The 17,996-nt window shown below is 39.8% G+C and overlaps 1 protein-coding gene across 1 annotated transcript; it reads right to left on the bottom strand.

Moving 5' to 3' along the window:
- Window positions 1-10,224: 10,224 nt before the first annotated feature.
- On the bottom strand, window positions 10,225-12,317 carry LOC147618515 (uncharacterized). Its single transcript, XM_086774971.1, has one exon. It carries the CDS (start codon window positions 11,925-11,927, stop codon window positions 10,731-10,733), a length of 1,197 nt encoding a protein of 398 aa, XP_086631097.1. The 5' UTR covers window positions 11,928-12,317; the 3' UTR covers window positions 10,225-10,730.
- Between the last annotated feature and the right edge of the window lie 5,679 nt (window positions 12,318-17,996).

Consider the following 17,996-nt stretch of genomic DNA (forward strand, 5'->3'; position numbering starts at 1 on the left):
CATAAACTGACTCACCACTCTAGAAGCATAGCTCAAATATGACCTCATGATAGTCATGTAGATCAAACTTTCTACAATGCCCATGTACATAGTAAGGTCCTCTAGAAGATCACCAATATCTATAAGGTACTTATACATGGTAGGGTCCTCCAAAAGATCACCAATATCTACAATGTGCTTGTACATAGTAGGACCCTCCAAAAGATCACCAATATCTATAATGTACTTATACATGGTAGGGTCCTCCAAAAGATCACCAATATCTACAAAGTGCTTGCACATATTAGGGCCCTCCAAAAGATCACCAATATCTACAAAGTGCTTGCACATATTAGGGCCCTCCAAAAGATCACATGTATCTACAATGTGTTTGTACATAGTAAGGTCCTCTACAAAAGATCACCTGTATTACAATGTGCAAGGTCCTCCAAAAGATCACCTGTATCTATGGCCAAATTTTGTGGTCTGCTCTAATGGAACTGATATTGGCTTATGGCCTATCATCCTATACATGTCTAAAGCATATTGCCTCTATAAAAGATAAATCCCACCACGTGACCTAACCACCTCTATACCTAGGAAGTGTCACATCTCACCCAAATCTTTTATTTCAAACTTCCTCTTAAGAAGCATATTCACCCCATGAATGTAACTTCATTTTCCCCTATGACAATCAAGTCATCAACATAGATGACTATTAGAACGATACCCATGTCAATCTTTTCAAATAAAGTGAAAAAACTATTATAGATATATAAAATCTATACCACGTGATCCAACCATCTCTATACCTAGGAAGTGTCATAGTTCACCCAAAATCTTTCATTTCAAACTTCCTCTTAAGGAGCATCTTCACCTCATGAGTGTTAGCATCACTATCCCTAATAATCAAGTCATCAACATAGATGACTACTAGAACAATGCCCATGTCAATCTTTTTCACATAAAGTGAAAAATCTATTTATAGATATATGAAATCTAATAGTGACAAGATACGCTACTATCTTGTCTGATAGGTGCTTGTTTCAAGCCATATAAGGCTTTACAATGCACCTGCAAACAAACTTTAGGTGTACATGGTCCTGGCTACACCATGTATACCTCCTCCTCTATAAATCACCATGTAAAAAGGTATTTTTTACATCCATTTATGTAAATACCATCCCTTAGTTACAGCGATAGCAATGACTGCTCTCACAGTTGCCATCACGGAGTGAGGATGTGGCAGATGAGCTAGCACACCCATATTGGGAAGTTGCAATTATACGGCTCTAAGGCAGGTCCAATGACACATCCTTTGGCAAGGCTAAGGTAAGCTCTTGACTTGAACACTAATAAATATCATAATACCTGCAAATTGCACACACAGACACACGCATGTGTACACACACACACACATATATACATATGTGTGTATGTGTATGTGTATGTGTGTGTGTACATATACATACATACATACATGTATATATGTATGTATACACACACACACACGTATACATATACATGTATGTGTGTGTGTGTGTGTGTGTGCACACACAAATATATATGTATGTATATATTCTATACGTGTGTGTACATACATACATACATACATACATACATACATACATACATATATATATATATATATATATATATATATATATGTATGTATGTATGTATATAAACACACACACATACACACATACATACATACATACATACATACATATATATATATATATATATATATATATATATACACACACACACACACACATACACATATATGTATATATATATGTACCTACATACATATGAGTGTGTGTACACACACATATATGTACATATATACATATTTATATATATGTGTATATATTTATATATAGGTATATACACATGTACATATGTCTTAACACACACATTCACACACACATACATACATACATATGTATGTACATATGTGCACATATTTTTAAAAAAATTGTGTGTGTGTGTATGTGTGTGTGTGTGTGTGTGTGTATTTTTGTGTATTCGCATTTATATATATACACACACATACGTATGTTTATAGATGTGTGCGTATTTTTTTTAAAATGTGTGCGTATTTTTTTTAAAATGTGTGTGTATATATATTCTATGGTGCTGTGGCTGCCTTGATCTATGGTCAGAGCTCGTAGGGCATGAAGGATAGAGCCTAGAGGATATGAGTTGATTGTTTTACATTTTGTGTGACTAAGGACTTAGCTTTGAAGTTTGGAGAAGATATATATACATATATCTATATATATATATATATATATATATATATACATATAGATATATGTATATATGTACATACGTAAATGGTGATAATGGTTGGCATGCGACGCTATTTAACGGCAGAAACTTACGACAGCCATTATTTATACACTACGACGTTTGGCAGCCAACAAAGAAAAAATGGCGCTTCTCTCTCAATGCTAAGAGCGATATATAATTTAATACATGATTTAGGTTAATGGTCACATCTCCTTGTAAGCTAGTACTAATCAATATTTTTTCTTTTCAAACATTTGGGCATCCCCTAGAAAATCGACAACCCACCCCTTTTTTAAAAAAAAAACATTTTGGCACCCCCACCTTGTTGAAAATCATCAACATCGATTTTAAGAGAGACCATTTTTTTAAAAAGGGAGTGGGAGGTTGGCCCCAACCCCCTTTTTTTCAAATATTTGGGCACCCCCTTCTCAACAAGAAAGCATAGAAATAAATCTTACCTTGTTGGCCATTGAAAACATATACAATTGGGGCCTCCACACACCCCCTTTTCTTTCTAATTTTTGGTTGCCAAATTTTTGAAAAAGGATAGCCATGGTAGAGACTTGGGGGCCTTTTTTGTTTTCTCGAGTTGGATATTTGGGTCCATATTCTACCTAAATTGGACCAAATTGTTTTAGGAAAACAATGAAGGTGGGACCATGATGCTAGCACCATGATCCCCTTAACCTCCACCCTTTTTGTATGATTTGGACCTAAATGCCCAATTACTTTTTAAAGTTAACATTAAAGTTGGAACAAAACAAGGGGAAGGGGTAGGGGGTGGGGGTGGGGCATGGCTCCCCTAGCCTCCACCCTTGTTCAAGTCAAGAGCTTACCTTAGCGTTGCCGAAGTATGTGATGTTGCATCTTGCCTTAGAGCCGCAAATTGTAAGTTCCCTATATGGGTACGCTTGCTTATCTATCATTGTGTCCTCACTCCAAAATGCTCCTTTGCCAAAGGGGTGAAAGGAGAGCTCTCTATGCCTAGATGGAGCCATGGAGGCAACAAGAGATGGGGTGGGGAATGGAGGGGAAGCTAATGCAAGAAGACACCCTACAATCAAACGTACCTATCCATCAAGCAAGCAAGATTCAATGGCATGCAAGGGAAGAGGAGAGCTCACAAGTAAACTATCGCAAGGGAGGAATGATTGCTAATTGTCGTGCTAATTGTCGAACATGACATATACAAATGACTAGTTTTAACAGTCATTTGTAAATGACTAGTTTGCTTTACACTAGATCGACGAAACCTTAAAATGAGTAGTTTTCTTTACACTAGGTTGGCGAAACCTTAAAAGTGATTAGTTTTCTTCACACTAGGCCGACGAAACCTTAAAATGGTATGACCTCTATTACTAGTCTTAACCAAGTATGTACATTAAGTCCTTAGATTTTTCCTATTTGACATTAAGCATGGGGAAGGCTTCTTTATATGTTCTAGTGCCGTCTTACAAAAGATGAGTGCCTGTTCGAGTGGGTAAGATAGCAAAGTACCTTACAATGGTGACCATGTCCTCGCCCAAGTCAGTGATGAAGCTGTTTCCGAGGTGGAAGGTGTGGATGGTCCAAGATATGCCATGTAGCTGGCGCTCAAGGTTAAGTGGTATATTGTTCGAGACCGATCCACAACCGGATGTAGGGAAAGTGATGGGAAGCTTTAGGTAGCCCCAATGGTAGGCAGCTTGTTGAGGTGGTGATAGGTGATGTAGAAGTTCTTCATGCAAGGCCTTCATTGGTTGTGGAAGTGGTGTTCGTTGGTTGTGGAAGTGGTGTGGACTCTTCAACATTTTTAGAAGAGTTCCACACCCTGTGTGATTGGTAGAATGAGCACCATGACTACGATGGAATGATTTGCATTGGTAGATGGCAATCTGGATCTTCATGGCTCGACAACATGAGAGTATATCTCGATATCACAACTGTTGAGATATTGAGCTCATCTAGTGAGGCGATGGACACTGATGACCCGCCTGGGGGATAGGCCCTACACTTACACCACTGGCATGGTTGGTGAGATCATGGGTGATATGCGGCCAATGGGATGAAAGGCTGTGTGACAGCCATTCTAGAGACTGGCATAGTTATAGTGCCCGCTCATTTAGTTGGGTTCACACTATAGAGAACCCTAGTATGTATTTGGTTAAGTACCTTTTCATATTGTGTGTACTCTTATCTTTGTATATGGTGTATTGAGTGTTATGTGAAGAAGAAGAAGATTTTCAGCCTCTCACCTTGTGTGTTCTCTTTTAGGGTTTTGTGAGTGTGTGTGTGCTTGCAAGAGCTCAAGCTCTCTTCTCCCTACATCTTTTCAACAACCACATCTTGATGCTGAGAGATAAGGCTTCTTCGTGATGCTGAAAACGTTACTAGGGTGACGTTTTTTTAGTGTTGAAGTGGAAGAGGTTACATGCATTGAAGCTCTTTGGAGGTATCTGCCAGGTTGAGGGTTCTCCAGGAGATGTGTCATACCATGTGCTCAAGATTATGCCCACCATGGTCCAGAGATATACCTAAAGGTGCATGTGTTTATGCTTGTCGTCTCGTGAAGTGAAAAAATTATGATGACCATGGTGAAATATGTAGGTAGACAATAGGCGAAAGGTGTGCCCGTGTGTGTAGGCTTCTCCACAACACAAGGACTTCTTTTCTAACTCAATTTTTTCTTTAACTCTCTTTACTGCTTTCTTTGACATTTACTTAACATGCCTTTTCTTGGGGAGTCAAGATTATTACACTGTTTGAGGCATGGGCGGCCTCTATGGCTCAAAAAGGGGTTTGGCTTGGGATAGAGGCAATGTGGATCAAATAGTTGGTCGGCTCTGATTTCGGACTCAACCTCCGAGGTGCAAAAATCTTTGCCAATAGATTTTTAGGACTGGTATCGAGATGAGCGATAACATCCGATTTGCTGGGATCAACTGTAGCATGATTCTGTCCCGTTTCGGGCTCGGTCGCTGGGGTTGTGATTCCCGTAGGTTCGGAAAGGAAATTCTAGTAAAAGTCTGAGTCATCATTCTGTGAGGACTTATTCGCATAGTCGTTACTTGCGGCCTTATCGCCAATATTCTCGTTTGTGGGCGGCTGTACCCAATCATCCATAGTGTAGTCGTTACTAAACTCTTCGTTCTGAGATCCCGATTTGCGGGTCAAAGACAAGGCCGCCAAAGGTTCCAATAGATTTGATTAAGGTCCATGTGATGGGTCGTACCACGGGCCCACCATGGTCCATATATGTACCTAGAGGGTTGCTAATGATGAGGCTCATGCAAATTTGTGAAAGGACATTTTCTATGTGTGTATCGGGAAAAAGATGGGCCCATGTAGAAGCTTCTTTTGGTGAAAACTCTAAACTTTGCTTTCTTCGACACTTTTCATTGTGCTTTCTTCGACTCTTTTTTAATTTTATTTTTTATTTTTTAGTGTAGCTTGTGTATGATACCCCTAGACAAGGGTTGTGTACCAAACGTGGGCCCATAAAGGATTGGACATGTAGTAGACCAGGCTCGACGTAGGGTGAGACTTACCAATCTGCATTGGTACCAAATATGACATTGATCTCATAGAAAGACATAATGAAGGGCTTGCGGGAAAGCCATCCATTGGATCAACGTGTGATCTCGACGAGCTTCTACTCAGCATGTCTTTGAAAGTGACCACTCTATGGTTGTGGAAGTATTCGACCATGTCATAGATGTGTAGATGCTGATGCAAGTTGGGACCTCCTTCATATGAGATCGAAGATAAGTCGCTCTTTACTTGTCCTTTGATTCTTGGGAACCTCCTCTAGGATGAGGATGATGAGTTAAAAGAACTGACATGTGCTGCATGTTCATAGTGGCGAGGGGTGTGGGGGAAGTTGTAAGCTAGCCCTTTTCCTTCCATCCCTTTTCCTTCCATGTGCAATGTGCCAAGACCACCTCCTTCTGATTGGCATGAACTTGGGGTCAATGTGAATTTCTCTAGGTGCGACCATGTATTCTCGCCACATTTGTGGTGGTTAGTGATAGGGCATATGCCACTTGAGTTGAACTTTTACGTGACCTATGGCTGGGTAGTCCCTATGATCAACAAAGTACCAGCCTCCTCTCACGTGTGCCACAGGTAGTTGATCTTCCACTATGTAAATAAGGACTCTGTGTGTTGGTATACCAAATGGATCTCAACCATGTCAAATGGTGTATTTAGGTGGCTATGGAAGTTTCCTTAGAATGTGGTATCTTGGACGATTGATAGGTATGTGAGCTACAGTTTATGGATAGGCAAGGACACCCCTGGGTCCTTCCCGTCATCTTCATTTTATTCTTCTTGAATGAGTAGGTTGTGGTGATTTCTCATTGAGATCTCGCCCCTCGTGGAATGATTTGAGGATGGGAGGCTCGTAGATGGAGCTAATGAGGGGGCTTAGTTGGTTGAGAAGTTTGTGGCTTTGGGGTTGAGTAGTGGAAGGGGCTCCCATGGAAGATGTTTGCAGCTTGATGGGAGGGTTATGGGCGGGGGTTGGAGTTGGAGTTGGGTTGGTTGGAGAGGTGGGTTGGTTGGAGAGGTGGGTGGGTTCAGCCCTAGGGGATTTGCTCTGTTAACCAAACCGTTCGCGCTGTTGTCACCCACCGACGAGGGGGCCTGATCGGCTTGTAGCCAACTTCTTCTCTAAAAGACTAGTTATGCGCCCTGGGGTTCCTTCTGAGAACTTGTTGAGGTCTTCCTGCTTATCTTCAGCTTACATGCCTCAGGTGCCTCGTCCACATAGATGTCATGGAGGTAAGCCACATGGATGGTTTGAATGGTGGCTTTGCTAGTTGGCGAGGGCTTGTTTAAGGTAAGAATAGACTATGTGCTATAGTTCGAGGATGCATAGCAGGTTGTACTGATTATTGGGCATGTGTTGGATATTTGGGAGTCTAGTAATTGTGTGTGAACACTTTAGATGTGAAAACCCTCTTGTTAAGAGAACATGAAATAAGGCCTTGGTGCTTATATAAAGCCTTATACATGGTGGAAATATTATCATAATACAGTCATTGTTGTGTTGTGCAACTCTCTCTCTCTCTCTCTCTCTCTCTCTCTCTCTCTCTCTCTCTCTCATCCATGTCTGTGCACTAACTCACCATGGCTTCATTTCGCCATCTCTCCTTCCTCTTACACCATGGACCCAAAAGATCCAGAGGCCACTTTATAGGCTCCCTACATCCAGGGAGGTCGACATTGGGGAAGGTGTGGGAGATATCCCCTCTCTCTCCCTAGCTTCCTATCAACTACTTTCTCATAACCACACAAGATCTCTCTCCCTTAAGATCTCTTTCTCAAGAGCTCTCTCCCACTCAAGATCTTTGACCCCTTCTCTCTGTCAAGTTCTCTCAAGAGCTCTCTCCCCTTCTTTCAAAGTTCTTTCCCACATTCTCTCGCGCACAGCCTCATGTCTCTCTGTCTTTCAAGCTCTCACTTTTCTCTCTCTCACACTCTCAACCACAAACACACACTACCTCTCTTACGCTAATGTGACCAAACAGGGTAGCTATAATGGGCTTGACGGTGACCATGGTGGCAGAAGAGTTGGCGGGCATGGTAGCAAGCAAGAGCTCCAATGAGGGTGGCCATGTAGCATGGCACATTGTGTTGAAGAAATAACAAGCTCAAAATGATCGAGGAGATCAAGATGAAGCCAACCGGACGGATTAAATGGCATCAAAATCAAAGCTCAAGAAGATTGAGGAGATAAAGACGAAGCCAGCTAGACGGATTAAACAGCATCAAAATTAAAGCACTGTAGCATGTTCCACGAGCACATTCTTAATTTAGTGTGTGTGTGGGAAAGTGGGTTTTTTAGGTTATAAGCTTTTTCCCACTAAGGTATTTTTAGCAAAGTGCTTTCTATTGTTTTGAATCTTTGCTTTTCATAAGTTTTGAATCTTTGCTTTTCATAAGTTGTAACTAAAGGGCTATTGGCTCTCATAATCAAGCAATGCTTCCAAGCTTCCCGTATCTCTTTCTACAATTCCTCGGCCATGTGGCAAAAGGGCTAGAGTTCATTTTTTAGTTGTCGTATTTGTTAGCATACACATGGTTTTTTTAAATTTAAAAAAACTTGGGTAAAAAAACAAAAAGAGAGGTTTGGCTCTAAATCCTTTTGCAAAAAGCTAAAAAAAAGGAATTATTCGATTTTGAGGAGTTTGCCGTGATTATTTAGAGGCCCTTTTTCAACGTAAGTGATTTGCACTTCTACATTAAGGTAATTTTTTGAGTTTTGTTCTACAAGCAAAATTTTATACAAGTTTGTGTACAAGGATATACTCCAACAATCCTCGTCGAACCTCTCTCATCTACCCTATAAGCTTCTTCTGTAACCTTTCACTTCTAAAAACCTTTTACATCAACACTCTACCCATATCATCATGGCAGAAGTATAAATTAGCACCATTGAAAAGCTTGAAAAGAATAATTTTTAAAGCAACCTTATTATGTGTTGAATGTCAAGTAGGGAAAGTCTACGAACTTAGCATACTTATCTTCTGTAAGATGGCGCTGGAACATATAAAGAAACCTTACCATGCGCTTAATGTCAAGTAAAGGAAGTCTACGGACTTAGTAATAGAGACCGGACCATTTTTAAGTTTGGCTACCATAGCGTGAAAGCTAGTCACTTGTATATAAGCCATTTTTAACAATAAGCAATTTCCTTGCAATAGTTTTCTTGTGAGCTCTCTTTCTTCCCTTTGCTTGCTTGCTTGATGGATGCATGCTAGATAAATTTGATTGCAAGTTTTCTTGTTACAATAGTTTTTCTTTCTTTCCCCGCCTTTTGAAAGAGCGAACCACCGTGAAGACGGACGAGCTAACACACGTATAATAAAAAGTTCCATTTGCAGCTCGAAGACGAGACCCAAATGACATATGCTTTGGCAAGGCTAAGTTAAGTTCTTGACTCAAACACTATTTTTCAATGTGAGCTTAAAAATTTATGAGTTAAATGTTCGACGTTATTCCACAACGATGGCGTTGAAAAACTTTCTCTGTTTCTTATTCTACTTTTGTTTAGAATAGAATTGAATGGCCTATGTTAGTTTATAAAGGGGCATGAATGAGCTTATAGAGTGGCCCCCTTTTGGACAAAGCTATGATCCACCCTTTTTACATATTGCAAGGTTAGTAGCTAGCTCCTTTTTTTTTTCAAGGATCATGTGTATAGCACAAAATACATAAACAAAGCCAACCTACCCACGAAGCCTATCCATCACTCGCAATATCTTTGCAACTCTACATTAGCATATGACAAACTATGACTCCAATCTTTCTGGAGTTTGACATTGGCTGTTCATTAGTGTTGGTACTAGTGATTGACTAGGGAGTGAAGAGAGATGTTAAGAGTATGATGGTTGTCTGCACAAACATAGGTGACATTAGTGTAAAACACTACTTTTGGTATGAAAAGGCTGCTTGGCGATCGATACACTTATATGACATGGGCGTAAGAGCCTCTCTTAGTGATATACATGGGAAAGAGAGATCCAAGAAAGCAACAAAGACTGGCCCATTTACTATAAACCATCGATGAAATATGGATGCAGTTCAACATGTAGATACAATGCTTGAGAATTACCTGCACTACTTCAACACAAAAATGTGAATGCTTTGAATCAAATGTGCATCTTTTATGATCTCCAAGAAAACACAATGTGCATCATTTTGTCTGATGCTGGTTCACCTTTTCAAACTCTAGAAACAAACAATAAAAGCATGCAAGCTCTTAATCCAAATGTAGTCTTATGACCTAAAAACAGGCTCGAGAATAAGCTTAGTGGTCTCCCTAGTGGTTTGCCACACGTCTGGCCGAGCCCTTGTCCAGTACTTGGGGGGGGGGCGGGGGGGGGCGCTGATTATGTGGCGCAGAAAAACGAAAATTTGCATTCTCATCTATGTAGAGTGGACCTTAATTACTAAGTCAACAGTATGTAAATGTAATTAGATTTATTACAGTAGCATACATTTATATCACGCACTATCTATAGCAGCATAGAAGCCGTTCCAGTTGTGATTATCCAGAGCTTTTGTTACAGAGAGGCCACAGGGAAGGACGGACACATGACCCATCTTCACAAGATAAGATTACATAAGGACCCCACCAACCGCAGTCATCATAGCCAATGGTGCTAGAGCACTTACAAATAACAAATACTTGAGATAGAGAGGTGCATCAAGAAGCCTCCTGTAGTAGGAGCATTAACCACTGAAGCCAAAATCTCCAAGCTTGGATAGCTTCTTCTACTATACTATGGTAGATTGTGCTGTGAAAAAGCTGTTGCTCTGTTAGGTAATCTTCTTTTAGGGTGTGCTTTACATAGATAAGAAAGAGTACTGTTGGCCCAATCTTTGATGCGCTGCATGCTGCCCATTCACCACATGCAGTTACTCTGCTCCATAGCTTTATAGAGTAGAGATTGCTTGGCCCATCTCTATGTGTTTGCTGACGCACTGTGACCGCCACCACAGCTACTCATACCATGCTCTGATGGGAGTACTTTCTTCTCCCTGCTGAGAAGTCTCTTCAAGGAATTAAGCCGATTGAACGGACGCTGTGCAGAAGGTGAGGGACCTGACTGATGTTCCAATGAGGAACACCGAGAAGGACTGCTGGACGTGGAGTGAGGGGTAAGGAGGCTGTCTTGTGGTCTTGGGACGTCAATGACGATATGAGGAAGGGACCTTCCCCCCATCTGCCAGTGCTCAGGATTCACACGAGAATTCACATGAGAGTGGTTGCCCCAGAAGAGGACATTAGTAGGAAACTGGACCCCCTGGCTGATGTTAGGAAACCTGTCGGAGATGGACCTTCTCCAGCTTCTGGGACCGGGTGATTGGAGAGAGAGTTGGTGCCTGAGAAGAGCTTCCCCATCCCCATTGTGCAATTGCTCCACTCCAGAGTTGACATCTCTTTCTCCTCCATCGTTGAAGCCCGACTCCCTGTTACCATACTCTACACCAGCCCTGATACTATATGCCGGCGCTAACCTTTCCCTGCTGCCAGCATATGCTGACGCTTCTTGATGTTGTCCCCTATCAGCAAACCCTGACCCCAACCCTTGCATGTGATCAAACCTATCCTGATGAGGTAAAAGACATGCCATGGAGCTTCCTGCATCATGCTCTTCTTCGGAAACCAGCGGCTCTGCACTTGTACGGCAGAGAGGGCACGTGGTGTTGGAGAGGAACCACATGTCAATGCAGTCCGTGTGGAAGCTATGGCTGCACTTGGGAAGCAATCGGCACTTCTCGTCCTCCTGAAACTCGGAGAGGCATACAGCACATTCAACAACAGCAGCGGCAGCAGCGTTGTCCTCCTCAGGGAACTGAGCCTTGTAGGTGAAAATAGGCAAGGACTCTACAATGGCTTTGTCCAGCCCTCCTGTTCTGGAGGTCTCTTGGGAGAAATGCAAGCCATGGGGGAGTCGCCAGCTGGCGGCCACCTGCCGTCGGTCGGCACGGCGCCAGAACCATTTGGCATAGATGTGCAGGGCTACGATGAAGAGGACAATGAGGAAAAGAATGACGAGGGCAGAGATGATGATCTTACCGTTCATGTAGTACGGATGTTGGGTTAAGCTGGGGCTGTCGTCGTGGGGGAACCCTGTGTTGGGATGGGAGGAAGCCATGGTTTTTGTGCAGATCACCCTCTTTCTTTCTGTTTGAACGATGGAGTGTAGATCTGCTTACGCAATTGAATCTTCTGGGTCTTCGTTACTTTAAGCTGTAGCAATAGCTAGATTCCAAGTGAGCAAAATTCCAAGGAAACAAGGGTCCGGGATGGAGTGTAGGGAGGGGGAGAGGAGCTGCTGCGGGGCTTCCATGGTCCTCCAAAATTTGAACACCAGCGACACACACACACACACACACACACACACAGAGGGAGAGGGAGAAAGAGGGGGAGACGGGGGTACTCTTGGACGTCAGTTGAGGAGCAACTCAGAAGGAGACAACCCACCAATGAAGGAGAGAGAAACAAGACAGAGATTAAGAGACTACCTACCATGTGTGTGAGAAGGGAGGACTTTTTTTATTTTTTATTTTTAGAGTTTCTAAGAAGCTTCAAAAAGAGTTAAATCCTCTCCTGTCCCATTTCCCAATTTGAAAATTAATGCCACGTGGTTTCTTAACCTTAGTCTTTTGAATATATATATATTGGGGGCTTTTTTTTTTCGGGTAGAGTGGCCTCTTAGAGTGCGCACCTCCACGCTTCTCTAGAGTCTATGGTCGATATTATCTCACCCTTCCACTCCTCAAAAAAAAAACATATTTTTCAACCAATCAAAATAAGGACAACTTCAGTTTTTTTGATTCGAAATCTCTACAATATGCCAGTTCTGTAACTAAAATATATGAAAGATCATTCTTTAAAGTAAGGGTTGCTCAAAATCTCACCCGGTTTTTCTTAACTCTCGCTAGTACAAATACACTAGAACGTTGTTTTTTTCGAGCATTGTACCTTTCTATGGAAATTTAGGGATGTTCCACGAAAGTATTGCACCTCTCATTATGGAATGTCAGACTTCTTCAAACTTCTTTCCTAGCCATCGAGGTTGAAGCCATTCACAATGCTTCTTGCAGTTTTCACCTTAGGTTAGGCTAGGAGTGCAAGGGTTGCAATCCGTCCAACCCCTTTTGAGAATCTTCAATAGCTTGTTTTTGTAGTTCAGAAGCACTGAACATGTGGATACTCTTTTTGAGGCCACATGATGTTGTGGAAGGCCCAAAGGGGCAACTTCTTTGTGAAGCCTCTCTAAGGGCCCTTTCCTAAGGCATTTAACACCTCCATTCTTGCTTTTTCAATGGCTTCACAATTCCACCTTACAACTCCTCTTAGTTGGGTGTTGAGCATTGATGGCATCCACTCGGAAATTTTCACCATGAAAGGCCTAGTGTCAAATAATGTGCATGCAAATTTGATTGGATGCAAATTATAATATCTCTAAAAGCCACCTTACTCTTCTACTACCTGGTCCGCGAATCTCTGCATATCTTAACTACATTTCTTCATATTAGGAAGGCCTTCTATGACTGCACCCTAAAGGGCCTTAGAAAGCTACATTTTATAGCTCCATAGGCAAGGGTGTATTTCTTATGACCTACTATGAGCTATCCTCCACTCAATGTGGAAATAGAAACCCATCTTAGTAGAGCCTTTTTCCATGAGCTCAGTTAACGAATTTTTGAGCATCCAAAGTGGCACTTATTTAGAGCAAGGGAAAGTTGAGTACCTCAATGTAATAAGATTTCCTCTCACTGTATGCCATGGGAAAAGGCCCTTTGCATATGTAACTAGTGCAACCAAAGCATGTAATTCACAAAATCAAATGAAGAATTGGAAAATTCACATGTTTCATAGATCAATCTATTTTTGATACATTGAATTTATAACCACAAACCATGAAATATTGACTATTATATAATTTGTCTCTTTTAAACTTTCTTTTTCGATACCTTATTTACACAATGTTTTCACTAAGTTGAGCATCTTGTTTAGCATTCTTGTTTACCATTTTGGAGGGTCAAATTTACCCCCTATCACCGACTTACTTTCTTGCATCACCAATAACTTGTTGTAACATGACTCCCCCCTCTCCCTATAGGTCTAGAAAAGCTTCACGGTTCTAATGGCTTTGCCACTAGCGTTATGTGTGCATTATAAAATGCTCACAATGATGCCTAATAAACCATCATTTTTGTCGGTGGCCTCACCTTGCCACCCAATGTTGAATGTCGTATAACTCTAATGAGTAAAATGTCTAGAACATTGTCCAAATGGCAACATGAGCCTATCATCATGAATAAATTGCCCATGGAAATGCGCGTAAGACTTCTTTATTTAATACCCTTTATCTATGGACAATTATTTCAATGTGTCCTTAATGTACTCCTTCACAGCTATGTACTCATTAGTTTTTATTAAAATTCTAACTACAAGAATTATTCTGCATCATTGTAAGTGCCTCAGATTTCCTCTCATAAAAATTTATAGTGAATTTTTTGAGTTGGATTCACATATTAGCTAGCAAGATTCATATATTAGCTAGCAAGATTCAAATCTAAGATGCTTACCCATTGTAATAGGTGTGTCCCACAAAATGATGGATCTTGGCTCCTTAGCCTATATATGGAAGGAGGACCCGAGATGCTTTCTAATAAGAGCATAAGAAGTGTTTTTTTCTAATTAATCTTTCTTTCTTTGGATGGAAAAAAACTCACCCATTGTATTCAAGAACATGTACTAGCCTATGCTATTGTAGTCTCTCTCTTCCTCTTACTAAAAGCTTCACATTCCGTTCAAGAATTTCCTAGTGCTATTAGTACTTCATAGTAATTCAAAGATGTTCTTTGTAACCAAATCAAGAGCCGACATGTGTAATGGGCATTAGTGACACTAGAAAAACTTATCATTTAGTTTTTTTATTTTTTCCCCAATTGAAATCAAGAAATTCCAATTGAAATTTGGCATTGCTCTTTTTGCAAGGAGAAAAAAATGCTATTTTAGTTCTAACCACAACATTTTTAGTTCTAAATCTTGGTTAGCTTTTAGAATTCCCTTTATTTTTATTGGTTGGAAAAAATTGAGCATTGGAATCAACACAAAAGGTAGTGTTAGGGTTGTTTCCACATTTGATCATGTTCCTAAAAATAGGTTGATCAACATCAAAATAGTATTGGGCTAAACATGCCCGTCTACCAATAACTTTCAGAGGATATATCATTGTTAGCTTAATAAAAGGAAGTGAAATATTGTGGAAATGGAGTTAAATTCATCTAAAGTAACTAATAGGGTATATCATTGTTAGCTTACTAAAGGAAGTACACTATTATAGCAATGGGGTTAAATTCATCTACTTTAAATCCTAAGAAACGGACACTCTAAGATCGCCTTTTGTTTAGCGTCTAAGATTATATTTTCTTGTTTAAGTCCCAAAATGCTTTCCTTATGTTTCAAGATGTTTGGGTTTTACTATATATAAGCCTCCCAAAATGCTTGCCTTTTGTTTCAAGATTGTGGTTTTATTTTCTTGAAAGAGCATTTGTGTTCTTGGTTTGCTCACACTACCTCGTAAAAGCATACAAATTGTGCTCATGGTTCCAATAAACTAGTCTTAGGAAGGCATAAACACATCTTTTTGTTCCAGAATCCAATTATAGTTTAAGTGTGTAGAAAGTGATTTTGCATGATTTTAAAATCTAATATATCATAAAACTTTATCATTTAGAAAGGATTGCTTTTAAGTAGAACTATTATCATTTAGAAAGGATTGCTTTTAAGGATTGCTTTTAAGTAGAACTATTATCATTTAGAAAGGATTGCTTTTAAGTAGAACTATTATCATGTAAATCAACCCACTAATTTTACATAAAATAATTTTGGTAAGATGTGAGGAGTTAGCCTTATTGTTTGCATCAAAGAACCCTTTTGTAGATTTATTTATATCTATTTATAAAGCATAAAAGAACCCTTTTGTAGATTTATTTATAGCTATTTATAAAGCATCAAAGAACCCTTTTGTAGATTTATTTATAGCTATTTATAGCTATTTATAAAGCATCATTTTGCATGGAATCTTGCATATCCTTGTCATACATGCTTCACATGCACTTTGGAATAATGCCATAGGTTTCCAAATGGATACCTACTAATAGTTTTTAACATTCTTAACAGAATATATCCAAGTCTTTCAAGAGATTATGTAAAAAATCCAACAAATGGGGTTTTCTTTTCTTGTGGAGTTACATTCATAGGGGGAGGTAATTTAAAAAGTCACAAAGTCCATACATGTGAGGTACCTTTATTTGCTCAAAAGTTTACAAAAGTTGTGTATTTTTAAAGTTTACAAAATCTAATTTTCTAAAAAGTTTACAAAAGTTATGTATTTAAATAATGATGCAATAGGTTCATAATTACATTCATAAGGGGGATTTAAATTTAAAAAATCACAAAATCCATACATGTGAGGTAATTTTATTTGCTAAAAAGTTTACAAAAGTTGTGTATTCAATATATTAAAGGCATTGTGTATAAGTTTTGTGCAAATGACCCCCTTCCCCATGCATGATTTTATTTCTGGGCATAGTGTCCAAGTCAGCATGCCATATGGCACATGGGGACATTACACATCATAGACATACCATACATATCTCACGACATGTGGAAACATTACACATCATGGAAATAGCATACATTCCATGGTTATACACATCATGGATATATTAAGACATCATGGACATATCATATTGATGTACCATACACTCATAAACATATCATATTGATGTACCATACACATCACGAACATATCATATTGGTGTACCATACACTTCAGGACATACCATACTGTGTTACTGTCACCACTCTTCTTCTCCACACTCAATGTCATACCATACACGTTAGGACATACTATACTGTGTTACTGCCACCCCTCTTCTTCTCCACTCAATGTCACCCTCCCTCTTTTCATTGTTAGTGCTCCCCTTTTTTTCTACTAGTACTACAGGTCTTGCTATTGCTCCTCCTGCTTTGCCAACCAATCATGACATCCATGGAAAGCAAGCAAGAATTTTACATACATATTCACCCATTGGAAATAAGGTCTCTTTTTAACAACCCCCTATCAATGAATTTGGGCTATGGCTATGGCAAGCAAGGCACATCTTGCATAAATCTCTATGTCAACATTAAGATATCAATAGCCCCTATTCAATAAGAACTTGATCTAATAACTCCCTTTCTTTTAAGAACTTAATCTAGTAACTCCTTTTTTTTTAAATCCATTAACCATGTCTTTGCCTCCTATGGTATCATGTCTACCTCTCCTATGCTACCCTAAGTTCTATTTTATTCTAAACAAAGGTAGAATAAGAGATACAAAAATTTCATCAAGGCCATGGTTGTGGCATAAAATCGAACATTAACTCGTAAATTTTTGTAAGAATCTCACATTGAAAAATTGTGTTCAAGTCAAGAGTGTTGAAATATTCATGTGTGCAGGAACAAGCCCTTGTGGCAAGAGGCTGTAAAAGAGAATCTGTAAATGTGAGAGAACCTGTGAAAAGGTGAGAAGTATCTACTAGGAGAGAATAAAGGGTAGCATGAGGAGATTTAGGAGGTGTGGAGATATTCTGGGAGAGGTGGAGAGAATCAAGCAAAAGAGGTGGAGTGAATCAAGGAGAAATCAGTGGGATGGGATGCTTGGATGTAAACTCTATAAATTGAGGCATTGGCCTAATGAGAATTTGCTGGTTTTTTATTATCCATGCCTACATTAAGCTATCAATTAATTGCTCACTAATCACATGTTAATTATCGTCTAATCTCTTTTTGTTAATGATGTTGATTCTAGCATTTGATCCACCATAGCTCATCACATTGCTGTAATTTTAACATGGTATCAGAGCCTAGCCTAGAATCCATCAAATTTATGAGCCCATTATCTAACTAATTAGGATTAGTAGATGATTAAGAAATAATCACTTTTTTAGTTGTTTTCAAGTAGCCCACTGCACCCCCAGCCAGTGGAGGGGCTTGATCTCCCTCTAGGAGCAACATTAGGGCAAGCCCTTCTAGGCATGCATAGCCAGCCTCTAGCCAAGCAAATCAATGCAGCAAACCGCCCTCTACAGCTCACAAAAATCGCGATTCTACAGGCGCATTGTTTTTGAAGAAAATTTGATATTTTTGTTGCTCCATCAAA

Source organism: Cibotium barometz, chromosome 35 (genome assembly GCF_041138505.1).
Source record: "Cibotium barometz isolate CiBa-2024 chromosome 35, ASM4113850v1, whole genome shotgun sequence".
NCBI lineage: Eukaryota > Viridiplantae > Streptophyta > Polypodiopsida > Cyatheales > Cibotiaceae > Cibotium > Cibotium barometz.

Bases quoted from the DNA above. Each gene is read 5' to 3' on its own strand.
- LOC147618515 (XM_086774971.1), bottom strand. From the start codon at position 11,927: ATGGCTTCCTCCCATCCCAACACAGGGTTCCCCCACGACGACAGCCCC.